Source organism: Hyperoodon ampullatus, assembly GCF_949752795.1.
Source record: "Hyperoodon ampullatus genome assembly, chromosome: 7".
Lineage (NCBI taxonomy): Eukaryota > Metazoa > Chordata > Mammalia > Artiodactyla > Ziphiidae > Hyperoodon > Hyperoodon ampullatus.
The window spans coordinates 16,247,196-16,264,235 of NC_136920.1; the positions used below are offsets into that span (position 1 = coordinate 16,247,196).

The 17,040-nt window shown below is 43.3% G+C and overlaps 2 protein-coding genes across 4 annotated transcripts in view; one reads left to right on the forward strand and one right to left on the reverse strand.

Moving 5' to 3' along the window:
• The window catches only part of CSTPP1 (centriolar satellite-associated tubulin polyglutamylase complex regulator 1), a gene marked incomplete at both ends in the record, with an annotated part of 199,958 nt that overhangs the window by 36,131 nt on the left and 146,787 nt on the right, over positions 1–17,040 (reverse strand). The window lies entirely within an intron of this gene.
• LOC307056733 (ubiquitin-conjugating enzyme E2 D3-like) lies at positions 14,299–14,842 on the forward strand. The gene has a single exon (XM_079709589.1). It carries the CDS (start codon positions 14,340–14,342, stop codon positions 14,781–14,783), a length of 444 nt encoding a protein of 147 aa, XP_079565715.1. The 5' UTR covers positions 14,299–14,339; the 3' UTR covers positions 14,784–14,842.

Here is a 17,040-nt window from a genome sequence, read left to right on the forward strand (position 1 = left end):
AAAAGGAAAGGAAAAAGATAAAAAATACCCCAGTGACATCAAAGGATAAACCTACCCAATTTCTTTTAGGCATAAGTATTCTAGAAGACAAAGTCTGGTCTTACTCACCGGAGTTTGGATAAGGTACTTGGTTTGCCCATTGATGGGTGGTCTTCAACTGGGCACCAGCTCTTTATGCCTCAGTTTCTTCCTCTGTCATGCCTCACATACAAATGATCGGGGTCGATTAGACTAAGTTAAATATATTTTAAAGTATGTAAGATTTATACCTTTTGAATTTTGTCATGTTCATGTATAACCCATTTAAAAAATTAAGAAGACAAAAGTATGAGCAGTGGGAAGACATCAACGGGTCTTAAAAAAGCAAGACCGTTCAGAACTATAAAAAAATTGCAAATTTTTTGTCTCAATAATCCTCAGGGTTCTATTTGGGTCTAACATTCTAGGATTCTTTAATTGTAATTCTCTGTGGTTAAGGCAGTAGCCTAAAGAACAGGTAGGACATAATTTGCATCTAGGTAGCACATAACTTGCTAGAAGAGTGGGGATGCTATGAAACCCATGTTATTGTCTGCTAGTGCAGTACACATAATAACTAAGGACATGAGATTTGGAATTAAGACAGGCCTGGGTTCAAAATGCCTCTGTTGGGACTTCCCGGGTGGCACAGTGGTTAAGAATCCGCCTGCCAATGCAGGGGACACGGGTTTGAGCCCTGATCCGGGAAGATCCCACATGCCGTGGAACAACTAAGCCCGTGAGCCACAACTACTGAGCCTGTGCTCTAGAGCCCGCGAGCCACAACTACTGAGCCTGCATGCCACAACTACTGAAGCCTGCGCACTCTAGGGCCTGCATGCTGCAACTACCGAAGCCCGAGCACCTAGAGCCCATGTTCCACAACAAGAGAAGCCACCACAATGAGAAGTCTGCATACCGCAACAAAGAGTAGCCCCCGCTCGCCGCAACTAGAGAAAGCCTGCACGAAGCAACGCAACTAGAGAAAAGACTCAATGCAGCCAAAAATAAATAAAATTAAATTTAAAAAAAAAGCAAGCAAGCAGGCCAGCCAGCCACCCAGCCAGCAAGCAAGAAGATGCAGCCAGTCAACTCTGCATCTTCCTTCAGAAACATATTTCCATGTCCCTCATTCTCAGTGGCTCTATCTGCCCTCTCTAAATCACCTTGTTTTGTCCATAATGAAAAGAGTTTGAAAAGCTGATAATCATCTTTTAAAATCCTTTACAGGCTTCTGGATCTTATTATAATGCCCCTTGGCCCTTCCTTATATCAATACATGCTCACAGTTCGGGCCCAATGGGGGCACAATAAGATTATACATCCCTTCAAATGAGGGCAGGGGTGGGGGGAAAAACACCTATCAAAGTCAGGGCTAAAACTGATTAGTTACAATGCTAATCAGACTTCATTTTTCTTTAGTCATAGTTATTGATGGTTTTCCTTCCTTTCTACAACCTAAGGTGATTCTCTGTTTCCTCCTGGGAACAGTGTGCCTGAGCAGAAGGGAAGGCTCAGAGACTTGGAACCCTGCCTTGGCTCTGCTGGACTACCTCACTTGAGCAGGCTATTTACGCTTTAGGCCTCAGTTTCTTTATCTGTAAAATGGAGATAACAATCAGTTACCTACTTGACAGCAAAAGGCCAGATCTATGATCCTGTGATTCCCAAGGCTCTTTCAAGTTATGGAGCTACAAAATGGACTAACTTCCAATGCTGAGAACAATGAAAATGGATTTTCCAGGTGTCTGTACCCTACACAATAATACCTAACGTATTTAAAACTTAACTAATAGGCAATCTCAAATATCTAAATGCCAATAAGCCTCTAAGTAGGCAAGACAGATGTCACAAAGTTCGCACACTAAAGCTTATGTGGTTAACTTACAGGCTTCTGAGAAATGTCCTGATCATGCTCACAGTTTTAATAAGCTTGGCCATCTAGCTTCTAAACCCAATACAGACTAGACAAAATAACCTAGGAGAGGAAAAGGAACTATAAAAGGCACGTGCAAGGACAGCAATGAGAAATTAGGCATTAACAGCATGATAGAAACATGATAGAGAAGGAGGAAAAAATATTTAAAATACAATTGATGCTTTTAGGGTACACTTCAATAAGCTCTGACGGCAGCAGTGTTTTCCAGCATAACACAATTTATAAGTATATACTTAGATGCCAAGATAAGTTCTATTTAAGAATGCAGGGAACAGTATTTTATACCTATATCTATATCTATATATAGATATATATAAATATATTTTGAAAAGATTTCCATGTACATTACAAACAACAAAAATTTTTGGTACTCTAAGTATAAAACAGTAGGCTGTAAAACTGTAACTCTTCTTCTGAGTTTTTCTATGTTTACTGTTTCTGAGCCATTTATTTATCCTGGTGCTGGTTATTTGTTTTTAAGCTACCTTCCTGAGTCCTATACACCCATTACCTCATTTAATCCCTCATAACAGTCCTATTAGGTAAGTATTGTTGTTTTCATTTTACTTGCAGATGCAGGGAGGTTAAGTCATTTGCCATTCAGGCCTTGAACCATGGGTCTGCCTGAATCTAAAGCATGTGCTTTTAAGTATTCCATGATTTATTAATGATATATGTGTCTGTTTGCCCCATTATCACCAAAAGATTGAATCTTGAGAGTGAGGACTTTTATGTGCCACAGGGACTGGTACATAGTGGGCACTTAGGAAATGTTCCATGGACTTTCTCTGTGCCTCCTTACATAGATCCCAAGCCCTTAAAGGCAACATAGTATATCCCAATGTATCTCCAAGGATGGTTCATAGATCATCTATATCCCAGACCTACAGAATCTGAATCAGAATCCTCAGGGTTAGGATGTGTGAATGTGCATTTAAACAAATAGCTCAGGTGACTTTTATGTATATCAAAGTTTGATGGGACTTCCCTGGTGCTCCAGTGGTTAGGACTCCATGCTTCCCATGCAGGGGGTGCGGGTTCCATCCCTGTTCCGGGAACTAAGATTCCACATGCTGCTTGGCATGGCCAAAAAATTAAAAGAAAAAGTTTTTGAGAACTATTGACCTAGTGCTTGAAAGCACATTCTTTGGAGTTAGTCAATCCTGGCTTCAGATCCCAGCTCCACTACTTAATAGCTGAGTGATGTGGGGCAAATTAGTTACTTAAATTCTTTGAGCTTCAATTCCATCATCTTTAAAATGGAAATAACTGAAACACCTACCTCACATGGTTCTTGAAGGGACGAAGTTCACCAGGAATTATAGAACATCTATTGTGTGCCAGATACTCTGCTCTTTAAGGTGCTTGGGATGTATTAGGGAACAAATAGACAAGTTCTTTGCCCTCCTGAAGCTTACCTTATATTGGAGAAGACAGATAAACAAAATAATTAACTATAGAGTAAGTTATTGATAAGTTTAATGGAAAAAATAGAATAGAGCCAGTCGAATAGGGAGTGTGAGGTAGTAGTGGTGGCATCATTTTATAGAAAGGAGTCTAGTTCAGTTTCATGAAGAAGGTGATGCCTAAGCAAAGACTTGAAGAAAGTTAAAAAGTAACCTAGGCAGACATCTGAGGGAAAAGCAGTCCAGGCAGAGGGAATAGCCAATGCAAAGGCTATATGGAGGGAACATACCTATTGGGTAAGAAGTACAGCATAGAAGCCAGTGTAGCTACAGCCAAGAAAACAAGAGGGAGAGGACTAAGGAATAGGGTTGGAGAAATAACTGGGACCAGTTCATGTGTGGCCTTTTAGGCCTACATGAAGGATTAAATAAGATAGTCATGTTAGGTGCTTAGAACAGTACATGGTACATAGTAAACACTTAATGGATGGTACCTACATCTGTATTTACATTAACATCTTCTGGTCCCTAAGCAGAGCTAGTCTGGAAGGTCAGGCTACAGGGACTATAGCAGGTTTTATGTACTTTGGTGGGGTTACAGAATCCTTCAACGTTTCCAAAAGTACAGAAATCAAACAGATCAAAGGCCTGGGTGATCCCCAGCAGCAAGTAGAGATGGTTAATTCTCTGCAGGTGCCCAGAAAACTGAACTAACAGAGACACACAAAGTCAACATAGCATCAATAAAAGACAGGGAAAGAGTGGGGTGTGGATGGGGTGGGCTTGGCTAAAGGCTGAAACCAACAGAAGAGTCATTAGTAATGTAAGAGAAAAAGCAGTGGAGCGTGGAAGCATCACAGCAGATGAAAAACATTCTAATATCAATGAGACCACAAAGTCAGGAGAATAATGACTACAAACTGCTGGGGAGTAAGCCAGGGAGCCCAGCAACATGAATGCACTTGTATGGGGGGAAAAGCAAATTAAGAGATTCAGGCAAAACTATCCCGTTTCCTGGTGGAGGAGGCTCTTTAATCTTTAATATCTCTCTCCTGACACTAGGCACTGATCTTGCCCCAACAAGACAAAGGATAGCATCTGAGAAGCTATTACTTCTCGATTCGGCAAAGGACTTCTGAGGAGACGAGTGCCATGTGGCTGCCAGGCTAAAAGGATGTGTTCTCTCAGCCCTCCTGTTTCACAGCTGGCGATGTCGGCGCTAAGACACACCCACCCACCCTCCAGGGCTCTCCCAGTGGGAAGAGCTGTCTGCAGGACCCCGGAGCTCTGGAGAGGGATGTGGTCTTTTTGGGAACTGGAGGCAGGCAAGAGTGTAATAAAGGCCGGATAAAGATACCCAGGCTGGGGGCTTCCCTGGTGGCGCAGTGGTTGGGAGTCCACCTGCTGATGCAGGGGACATGGGTTCATGCCCCGGTCTGGGAAGATCCCACATGCCACGGAGCAGCTGGGCCCGTGAGCCATGGCCGTTGAACCTGCGCGTCCGGAGCCTGTGCTCCGCAACGGAAGAGGCCACAACAGTGAGAGGCCCGCGTACCGCCAAAAAGAAAAAAAAGAAAGAAAGATACCCAGGCTGGGCTTTAAACTGCTTTACATTTTTGTGCCAGTTTCTTCTGGCACCTGCCCTCAGGAAAGGTAAGCCAGGTACTATCCAGTGGAAATCTGGAAGTGGGCCTCCTTTGTGGCCTCAGTTATGCCAGCTTGCCAAGGAAGGGTGAAGTGCTTGGTCTCCATGACCCTGACCTAACCTACTCAATAGGTAACATAGGTGTCACTTTCAGTTTAGTCTGGGTCAGAAGAAGTGAAGAGCAACTCACTTTATATGATGTTCAACTCAGCACATTCAGTTTGGAATTGAAACCATTATGAAAACCAGTATGAGAAACCTTGTATTTTTATTCCATTCCTCAAACTATTTGTCAGTCTGCTTTCACCATCTCCTGATAGTAACCATATATTTGCTTTGGGGGTTCTTAATTGCTACATTCCTACCTATTTATTCAGTTAATAAATGTTCAGTGCCAACTGTGTTCCAGGGGCTATGCTAGGCTCTGCAGAAACAGCAGTGCATACGACAAAAATCCCTATTTTCATGGAACTTACATTCCAGTATGTGTGTGTGGGTGAAGAGATAAATAAAATACTTGTAGAAAGTGATAAGGGCGATGACATAAGTAAAACAGGGTGGTGTGATGTGGAGTGACTGAAAGTGAGATACTAGATGGGGTGGTCAAGGATAAGCTCTTTGAGAAGGTGTCATTTGAGCTGGGGTCTAACCGGATGAGAAGAAGCCAAGCATGCGATCTGCGGAAAGAAGAAACAGCACATGCATGGGAACCAGCAGCAAGAGTGTTTTGCTTCCCATTCCCTACTCTGCACACACATACTACTTCTCTGTCTCTGGCATGTTACAATCTGTTAAAGAAATTGCTCCATGAGGCCTGGGAAAGGAATGATATTGAACGAAATGTAATTCCAAGGCTCACTGATTACTGGAGACACGTAGTGGCATTGGCAGAGGATTGGGAGCATAAGTAGGTACCCTGATCCCAGAGGAAAGATAAGGCAAGGACTCTAGAAACGGCTCTTTCCCCCTTTGTTGCCACATTTCCCTACTATGGTTAATTGGCAAAGCAGTCCGTGTGAATGAGTGCAGGATGTCCAAATTGCAGCACTGTTTCACACATCATCATTTCAAGTCACCAACTGACAGGATTTAGCACTCTGTGTCTGGCAGCAACCAGCAGTGAAGCGGAGAGAATTCCACTGGATTATCCAAAGCATCTGACCCGCAATTGAGGAGTGAGGAGAGCATTAAAAAAAAAAACAACAACAACTCCTGAATGGTATAATGAGCCAATTCGACATTGAACAGACACACACAAATATCCAGCCACCTCTGAGGCAAAAGGTCAATTTCTTGTGCTTGTCCCTGATCTTCAGAATCCGTTCTTGATCTAAGCTCAGTTCCTCATTTCCAAGCAGAGTCAGGCCAGATGGGCTGCTCTAGGGCAATACTCCCTTGTCTGACTCCAGAGGAGTGTTAGAGCTGAAGTGGATGATAGCAGGGTCAGTGGGAGAGGAAGAGGGTACAGTCAGAAGGCAGGACACGTCCTCTAAAGATAAAGTTTTGATAGATTGGTTTTTCAGCTGAAGAAGCTGATATTTGGAGCCAGACCTTTATCTTTGGCAAGCCCACCACAGATCCCAGGTTTGGGATCAGAGGGTAGAATAAAGAAGCAAATTTCCATCTACCAAGAAGTAGACAGTACTGAACTGCCCCTGCTTTGTGGATTTCTGAACTTTCTAATTCCCTTAATCAAGTCCGAGACTTCCCATGCCTCATCCTTCTCCCCTCTAAGCCCTCCTCACACAGCTGTTAGGTAAGATTTACTAGATAGAATGTGTTTGCAAAATCTGTTTTATTCATTGGAACATGTTTATCTAGAAAGAAAGAAAAAAAACCTGTCCCTTCTCACTATTTACTTTTTGGTGACTGTCTTCTGGGATTTGGAACTGGATAAACAGATGGCCTTCACAGAAGGAAGCAGGCGGAACGCCAGGGTGTGTATATATATCTTGATCTCAGTGTATATATCACAAAGAGTCCTCATCCACACAGCTGTGCTGGTTTTGGAGGGAAGTGAGGGGACAGCAACCTCTGGACGAGAGGACTCCCACTGCCCCAAGGTGTAGTGCTCCAAGGGCTCCCTCCCAGGAGCACCTCCCTGGTGGAATCTTGGGCTACAGGATGCCAGATGGTTTCTAGAGTTCCAACCCCAGATATATGACCCCCATTTCATTTTCTGGCCTCTGGCTGTGGTAATTAAGGTTGTGCCAGATTCAAAACTGTTGCTTATGATTTGTACTGGGTTTGTTTGATATATATGGGTGCCCGCAATGTGCTGAGTGTTTGTATCATCTATAGTGATTAGTGAGCTTCGAGCGCCTCTGCCATACATTGGATGCCTCTGTGTTAAGGGCATGCCTGTGAGGGTTGTGGTTGTGTGTGTGTATGTGTGTGCACGCACAAAAGTCATGGAAGGCCTGAAATACAATTATTTTCCAGGCCACGGGAAAAGTATAACTGCTAGAGAGGGAACAGGGTACAGCGATCCCTCATGTGACAGAAGGCTGCTGCTGACAAGGGGTTGGGAGGGTAGTGGAGAAGCAGTTTCCTCCTAATTTTTTGACCTTCTCCGACATAAATGTCTACTGTGCGGGTTGGTGGTGGAGGAAGTAACTCCATAATCGATATGTTTCAATTCCAAGGTTTGAAGAAACCTCATTACATTTCAGGGGACTCTTCTAATAGCAAAAAAAAAAAAATAATAATAATAATCTTCATTTGCTTCACAGAATAGGGTTCAGGTGTATGTTTTCTTCACCCCCCAGCAAAATTCCTTTAAATAACCATGAAAATAAAAGATGACTGTACTGCCCAGACAGAGAACTGGTGCCAAACAGAGCCAACTCAAACCCCCCAGAAATCCCAAACAAAAAAACCTCCCTGAGATAAAGGGGTTGCATTCATCAGGTTCAGGTAGCTCAAAGACAAGAACATGAAATGATTAGACTCTAACAGACCAAGGTGCTGGAGGTAACGAGACCTCATAGAGACCGAACAAAAGATTCTGTTTCTAACAAAGGTTCTGCAGACCTTTATACTACAGTGAGCAGTGAGCGTGAGGGATGCTGCCCAGGAAATGAAAGGACTCAGTCGTTCCTCTTCAGTGAGCGGAGACCAGGAGGAGTGTTCCAGGGCACTCTCACAAACACTCTTAAATAATACCATCCAGAGCCTTTGATTCAAGGAACATGCTGAAGAATAAACAGCCTATTAATCTGAGTTTTCTGGTGCGCCTGAGTATACAAAGCAGCAATGAACTAACCCCTTGGCTCTCGCCAGTGTCCCGACGGCGCCCCATCCGCTGCTCCACGGCACTGCTCTCTCCCCCTCTCCACCGCAGCACGCAATTTGTCCCTGGAAAAGCTTCAGGTTTGGGGGCGCTGATGGTTTCAACGAAGGATGCCCAGGCCAAACCCAGGGTTCAAAGAACTGGAAACAGCGCATCCTTGTTTGGCCATAAGTAGCATAACCATGTGACTTCAGGCTCAAATGAGAACTGTGTGGTAATGTGACTGGGTGAGGAGACAGAGTCATCAGTCTGCCTCTTTCTGAGCCAAGTTGACAGCCACAGGCCTGGGAAAGGAAGGCCCAGTTTCAATTGCTTCCCAGTCTTGGTTACCTTGGTGGCGGGAAGGGCTCCTGCATGGGTGGGCTTTGGGTGCTATTCTGTGGAAACATTCCTGGGCATTTTGCCTAAGTACAAATTACCAAGTAAGGTCCCTAAGTTTTCAAGGAGGAAAGGAGAAGAAACATAAGTGGCTGTTTCACTCTTAGACTCTTTCACTGTGAGTTGTTCTTTAAAAACCATCAGGTATAGCTTTTGTGATAACAACCATTTGATGAAGGATCAGGGTCTCCTTTCCGCCCTTGAGGAAATCATAGATAAAGAAGCTGATAGTATGAACACTGAGAAATAAACCAGGGTTCAGTTGTTGAAACAGTGTAATTGAGGCTAGGATCATAGGCTCAAATCAGTCCTGAGAGTCAGGCGGCTTCTTTGTGTCCCACAGTCACTGATCTCACACAAGGTGTGTGCTTAATCATAAAAGGAACTGGCCTGGTGAGCTGGATAAATCAGTATCAGTGCTACCCAACACACACACACACAAAATCTCAAAGTACACATCCCACTGACCTCAGATTTATATACACAGGGAAACACATCTAGTGAAAGTTTCCTTTCTAAAAATAATTTCAAAGAGGTGTTCTGATTAAAAAAATTAATTCTAAAGTCCTCTGATTCTACTTTCAGAGAACTACTTTGTGTTTGGTCTGTTGAACTAGAGAAAAAGGGCACGCCTCATAAATTTATTTATTTATTTATTTATTTTGGCTGCACTGGGTCTTCATTGCTGTGTGCGGGCTTTCTCTAGTTGTGGTGCAAGGGCTACTCTTCATTGCGGTGCGCGGGCTTCTCATTGTGGTGGCTTCTCTTGTTGTGGAGCACGGGCTCTAGGCATGCGGGCATCAGTAGTTGTGGCACGCAGGCTCTAGAGCACAGGCTCAGTAGTTGTAGTGCTCGGGCTTAGTTGCACCACGGCATGTGGGATCTTCCCAGACCAGCGCTCGAACCCGTGTCCCCTGTATTGGCAGGCGGATTCTTTACCAGTGCACCACCAGGGAAGCCCAAGGGCACGCATCTTACAAAAGAGAAGGAACAGCACAGAAGCTCACGTACTTTCCATGATTGACTTTGAGATGCCATAGAATGCAGTGATTAGACTGGCATTTGCAGAAAGCATGGATCTTGCAGTCAGACAGATCTATTGTAGATCTGTCACTTGCTGCGTGTAATCTTAGACATGTCACATAAGATCAGTGAGCTTCAATTTCCTCACCTGTGAAATAGGAATCACCCTCATGGGATTATATGTGGATTATATAACGTATGAAAAATGTTTAGTGCAGTGCCTGGGACACAGTAAGTGCTCAATAAATTACAGCTGTACTTATTACTCTTTGAATCTTCTAAATACAGGCACAGGAATCAAACATGGCTCTGGGGAGGGACCTAACTGGTAGTCGGCACATGAGCTACATGAAACACAAGTTTCTTCATCTCTTTATTGGACTGGGCTTAGAAGGTCTCCAGATCTTCCCTCAGTACACTGGAAACAAGAGTTTGAGTTTCATGGGGTTATTGATGAAAGGACCATGAGAGATTAAATCCTAGTACTCTGGGGACCTCCATTTTGACTTGCAGATGGACCTGGCATTTTCCCATCCCAGAGTCTGGCTGAGCAGATACAGCCTTCTTCCTCTAGGCTTCCACCTGTTGAGACAGACAGATGTATTCTGAACACAAGAGGGGCCTTGCAAGCACAGATCTGGTATCAGACAGCCTTTCTCGGCAGCATTCCTGGGGTTGTAAAATGACAAACATTCCAGCAGGCTGAATCTAACCCTTCCTGCCCTGTGACTGGGGGCCTTATGAAGCTGCTTCTTGTGATTAGAGCCATCAGTACCTCACTCCAAGACTGTGAGGTAGACTTCATTAATATTGATGAGTTGCAGCTCGTTAACCTCATTTGATGTTTATTTACAACCATTCTTCTCATATGCTAATGAGTGACACTGGGCTCTTCAGATAGAAAGGAGAGAACTGGACCCTCTCTGCCAGCATCTCCTTGGCAAACTCCTGTCCCTTGAAAGAGAAGTTTGCACAGAGGGAATGATGCCAAATGGAGGGAATGCAGCAGAGAGGACAAAATGATGTGAAAAGAATGTCTGCAATGTGATGCGGGAGAGAGAAGCCCAGCTGCTGGGGCCATGGTGTGACTGAGGTTTGGTTACACCCACCTAGTGGGTAACAAAAAGAAGCTGAAGGGTGGGGATCTGAGGAACTATGAAAGGGACAATATGTTAGGTTTTGGAACTGGGGTGGGAAGTGGAGATGAGTGGGCCCCCTGTGGATCAGGGGGCTTGAAGGCCTCTCTCCAATTCATTTCACTTTCTTCTAAGATCTTAAGGAAATCGACAAACAGGGGATTGGGGTAGATTTCTGTAAGACAGTTAAATGCCCACAGCAACTAATGCTTAGCAAATGCTTGGCTTGGAGAAACAGTACTCATTGTCCAGAACATCACTGTGAAATGGGTAAGGAGGGAGGGAAAAAAATCACTGTTTCTCTTTCCTCCAAGTTATGGTTATGTTATGTATATCAAAGAATAGTATAATCAAACAAGGAAGAGTCAGAGACTGGGGGAAAATATTTTTAGAAAATATGGCCATTCTATTGTTTCAGGGATGCTGAGCCTACAGAATACAGGGCCTCTTCCAAATTTCATAGTACGTAGCAAGTCAATTTTGAGACGTCCCATCCATTAAAGAGGTATGAAAGGGGCTTCCCTGGTGGCACAGTGGTTGAGAGTCCGCTTGCCGATGCACGGGACGCGGGTTCGTGCCCCAGGTCCGGGAAGATCCCACATGCTGCGGAGCGGCTGGGCCCATGAGCCATGGCCGCTGAGCCTGTGCGTCCGGAGCCTGTGCTCCGCAACGGGAGAGGCCACAACAGTGAGAGGCCCGTGTACCGCAAAAAAAAAAAAAAAAAAAAAAAGTTATGAAAGACTATATAAGACATATGAGGGGGATGGAAGGATAAATAAATGTTTATTAATATCAGCAGCAACATCAAACTTCAAATTTCTTAAACATTTAAACATCAATTCCCACTATATTTCTTGTCTTCGCTCCTTTGCACTTTACATTGCTATTTAGACAATTATTCCCTTCCTGCCTGCGGGGTCCATACCCTCCCTTTTCTCTCAATCTGACGTTTTCTGTGAAGCACTTTGAAGATTGTTCCTATCCTTGATGTGCCTTTCTGTAAGGCTAAAGAGGCAGGAGAAAAAAGGAGTCTCTTACCTTAAGGATTTAACCACATTTAAGTACAAAGTATTGGTTCTAAAAGGGTAGATTTTATGTTTGAGTTGTTTGTGTGAGATCATTATCCCTTAGGGTACAAGTTTAATCTCTTTCAAGTTTCCTATGAACTCAGTTTCTGTTGGAGTGAAGGAATCAATAGCAATCTGCATTCAGCCTGACAACGTGCAGCTCACCTATACTTAGGGACAGACATGTCCAGAAGAGTAATTGACAACTGTATGCTTGTTCTAGACTACAGCAGTGTTTCCCAACCTTTGAAAATCCTGCCCCACCCCAGCATTTTCATACATTTTTTCCAAGTGCCCCACCCCCCGCCGAGAAATTTTCATACCATAGATATACTGTATGTCTATTTTTTTAAGTGGAGGGCCACAAACCACTGTAATATTTAATTTTTTTGCCTCTCAAAGAACCAATATTTTCCCCCTTCAGAGAAATATTGCTCCCACTGAGAATGCATGTTCCAGAGACTTTTTAAAAAGTATATCATCTGATTTCCAGGGTTGAACCCAACATTCTCCCAAAGTGAACCACCAAACACAATTACACCACTGTTCTGATTTCAGAAAAAGAAAGAAAGAAAAAAGGATATCTTTGTGCCTATCTAGTGATAGTTCTTCCAAAGAGGAGAGCAAAATCCTTTTTTTCACACTGGACCTGATCTAGCCACTGAATAATGGCTTACTTTTTGGCTGTGTGTTAACTTTTTACAATACTTCTTTCTGAGTGCTGGAAGAGGTAGTAGATTGTCAAGTCCCTTAGGGACCCCCAAATAGTTCACTCTCCTAAACATCAACAATATATTCCCTTGTAAGAGTAGAATTAAGTTCATTATCTCATTAAACTTCTCCCAAACTCCAGAGGAAGACAGTGATTGGTATTGCTATTCCCCTTTTACAATTAGAGAAATGATATCATCGAGAGATTAGGTAGCTTAATTTAGGTCACAGGGACTGACATTTCTTCATATAACTGTCTTATCTGTCATATAGGGTCACTCTGAGGTTTCTAGACCTCATGTCTTCTGGTTCCTACTTTAATCTAGGATCATGGTACTCTGCTAGAGAAAAGTTTAAGAAGGTTGTTCTGCCTCTGACAACCCCTTTTCTCCATCTGATGACAGAAAAGCAAAAGAAGGTGCTAACAAATAAGAACTGACTGATGGGGAGAGAGGAAGAGAGCTCAGGCTATTGTCCTAAAGGTTTCTATTTCACAAGCAAATGGCTTAGGTAGCATAGTACACTGTATAGGGAGGTTCAAAAGTTTTTTCTTTTCTAAGATGAATACCATCATCTTTGTAGGGTTCAGATGAGACAGAGTAAACCATGATATGTTCCTCAGAAGATACAAAGACTCAGATCAAGAACTCCCACAGAGGACTTCCCTGGCGGTCCGGTGGTTAAGACTCTGCGCCTCCACAGCAGGGGGCGTGGGTTCAATCCCTGGTCTAACCAAGATCCCACGTGCCACGCGGCGCAGCCAAAAAATAAAAAGAAAAGATAAAAACAACTCCCACAGGCAGTCTTCAAATAACATGAGAAATTCATATTTTATTTAGTAGTCGTGGAAACTGACCACATCGTAGAACTATCCATGCTTGAAACTCACCATAAGTGAGTGAGAGTTGGCAAATCAAATAAAAAGTACTATCTAAAACGGCTCTTCTCTGTAAACTAGGCTTAGGCTCATTTTAATTTTCCCAATTAAATCAGTGTTAAAATTCCCTCAAAATAATATACAACTTATTCGTTCTAAAGAATAAGTGACTTCAAGAGATAAAGTCCATCTCATGCCTTCAAGTAGATCTGTATGTAATTAATTCCTCACTACCAGAGTCTACTCTATTAAAACAAAACAAAGACTTCAGGGAAGGTTATTCTGCAATATTGCTTAGGAACGTAACACGACATTGAATAACATTACCTCTAATAAATTTCCCTCATATGTGACCTCTGTCCCTCACATTGCAATAGTTCATTCCTTTTTGTTTGAAGAGGTGGAGATGAGCTAATGGTGGGTTAAATGCTTTAACTTTTATTCAGAATTGCCCAGAGCCAAAAGATACACCCTAGATCAACGCAAACACATTAAGGAGAATTTCAAAGTAGTATACACATTTAGCTCAACTAGCTTCGGATACAGAAATGTTATGCTAGCCATTTCTTTTGCTATAAACCAGAACAAATTTGAGAGAGGGCCCAAAAAAAATACAAAAAACAAAAAAACAAAAACGAAAACAAAAAAACTTCACACTTGACAGCTCCTGTTAGCCAGCCACGAGATTCTCGCGAGATTCGCCTCCTCAATACCAAACGCCTCTGTCTGGCAGAGCCGGTGTGAGACCAAGAGACAATCCTTCCCAGCCGCCAGGATAATCAAGAGTTTAGGCCGGAACGTTGAACACACACCGAGATAGTGAGGAGCCAGACGGAAAGCACAGACTATGGTGCTGAAATGGATTAATAAGGAACTTAGTGATTTGGCCTGTGACCCTCCAGCACAATGTTCTGCAGGTCCAGTTGGGGATGATATGTTTCATTGGCAAGCCACAATTATGGGACCTAATGGCAGCCCATATCAAGGCGGTGTATTCTTTCTGACAATTCATTTTCCTACAGACTACCCCTTCAAACCACCTAAGGTTGCATTTACAACAAGAATTTATCATCCAAATATTAACAGTAATGGCAGCATTTGTTTCGATATTCTAAGATCACAGTGGTCTCCTGCTTTAACTATTTCTAAAGTTCTTTTATCCATTTGTTCACTGCTATGTGATCCAAACCCAGATGACCCCCTAGTGCCAGAGATTGCACGGATCTACAAAACAAACAGAGATAAGTACAACAGAATATCTCGGGAATGGACTCAGAAGTATGCCATGTGATGCTACCTTAAAGTCAGAATAACCTGCATTATAGCTGGAATAAACTTTAAATTACTGTTCCTTTTTTGATTTTCTTATCCGGCTGCTCCCCTATCAGACCTCATCTTTTTTAATTTTATTTTTTGTTTACCTCCCTCCATTCATTCACATGCTTATCTGAGAAGACTTAAGTTCTTCCAGCTTTGGACAATAACTGCTTTTAGAAACTGTAAAGTAGTTACAAGAGAACAGTTGCCCAAGATTCAGAATTTTTTAAAAAATGGAGCATGGGGCTTCCCTGGTGGCGCAGTGGTTGAGAGTCCGCCTGCCGATGCAGGGGACACGGGTTCGTGCCCCGGTCCGGGAAGATCCCACATGCCGCGGAGCGGCTGAGCCCGTGAGCCATGGCCGCTGAGCCTGCGCGTCCGGAGCCTGTGCTCCGCAACGGGAGAGGCCACAACAGTGAGAGGCCCGCGTAAGGCAAAAAAAAAAAAAAAAGGAGCATGTGTATTATGTGGCCAATGTCTTCACTCTAACTTGGTTATGAGACTAAAACCATTCCTCACTGCTCTAACATGCTGAAGAATCATCAGAGGGGGAGGGAGATGGATGCTCAGTTGCCACATCAAAGGAAGCAGCATTATTCTAGCAGCATCCATTCTTGTGTAAGCCTTCCACTGTTAGAGATTTGAGGTTACATGATATACTTTATGCTCATAACTGATGTGGCTGGAGAATTGGTATTGAATTTATAGCATCAGCAGAACAGAAAATGTGATGTATGTTATGCATGTCAATAAAGGAATGACTTGTTCTTGTTCTACAGAGAATGCAAATTGGAAGTCAAACACCCTTTGTATTCCAAAATAGGGTCTCAAACATTTTGTAATTTTCATTTAAATTGTTAGGAGGCTTGGAGCTATTAGTTAATCTATCTTCCAATACACTGTTTAATATAGCACTGAATAAATGATGCAAGTTGTCAACGGATGAGTGATCAACTAATAGCTCTGCTAGTAATTGATTTATTTTTCTTCAATAAAGTTGCATAAACCAAAAACAAAACAAAACAAAACAACTTCACACTTTGCCTCAAAAAATGAAACTATAACTATTTTGGACTAAAATAAAAACTAGAGAACACAAGGTATGGAAATCTAAAAAGTGACTCTGGGACTTCCCTGGTGGCGCAGTGGTTAAGAATCTTCCTGCCAATGCAGGGGACACGGGTTTGAGCCCTGGTCCCGGAAGTTCCCACATGCCGCAGAGCAACTAAGCCCGTGCACCACAACTACAGAGCCTGCGCTCTAGAACCCACGTGCCGCGACTACTGAAGCCCACGCACCTAGAGCCCGTGCTCCGCAACAAGAGAAGCCACCGCAGTGAGAAGCCCGCGCACTGCAGGGAAGAGTAGCCCCTCCTCGCCGCAGCTAGAGAAAAGCCCGCGCATAGCAACGAAGACCCAACTCAGCACCCCAGAGGAAAAAAAAAAAAAAAAAAAATTGATTCTTTTGAGGGATTTAAGTGAAAAATCATTTCCTACCGGGTACCATAAAACAGGAACGAAGGGGGGAGGGGCAAATCCTTTAAAGTCTTGGACATCAGAACAAAGGAACCAACTGAAAACACTCCGACTTAGAGTAGGTGAGGAGAGAAAGAGAGCCCCACCGAAATCCTGTTCCTGTTGGTTGCAGCAGCTGTCAGTGAATTGGAAAGGGCAGTGAGCAGGAATGAGCACCACTGTGCTCCAGTCTTGATTTGCTAATTTCAGAAGCATTTGTCTATCTTGTTCTACCTACATAACTAGTTAAAGAAATAATCCTAGTTTCAGGAAAAGGCTAATTTTTTTCACTGGCAGGTGACCAGAGAAAACACATTCTTCACGAGCAGTATAATAAGGCAATAAAAACAAGACGGTACTCATCAAACATTTTTATCTGAAGTGCTCAAAACATATGCCAATGTTATACCCAGTTCCCACTTCCCCTTCACCATCTTCCCACAGCTGTGGGGGAAAAGCAAACCTTCTGTAGGAAGGATGTCTCCTCTGCCTATTGATGTAAGTCTGAATACAACTTTAGGAAAAGGACCTCCCCAAGAGGTTGTGGATGGGGACTTATAGGATTCCTCAGGGTGCCAGATCCTCCACGCCCTCGGTAAAGACCTTGCTCTACCACTTCAAAGGCAGTGCGGGTAAAGTCCCTCTTGGTAGCCCAAAAGGGAGAATTCAGAAGGAAAAGTAAGAAGGCATTTTCCCATCCAGAGATAAGTAAGGAAA

What these genes read in the sequence shown, in the direction of transcription:
- LOC307056733 (XM_079709589.1), top strand. Translation starts at nt 14,340, where the DNA reads ATGGTGCTGAAATGGATTAATAAGGAACTTAGTGATTTGGCCTGTGAC.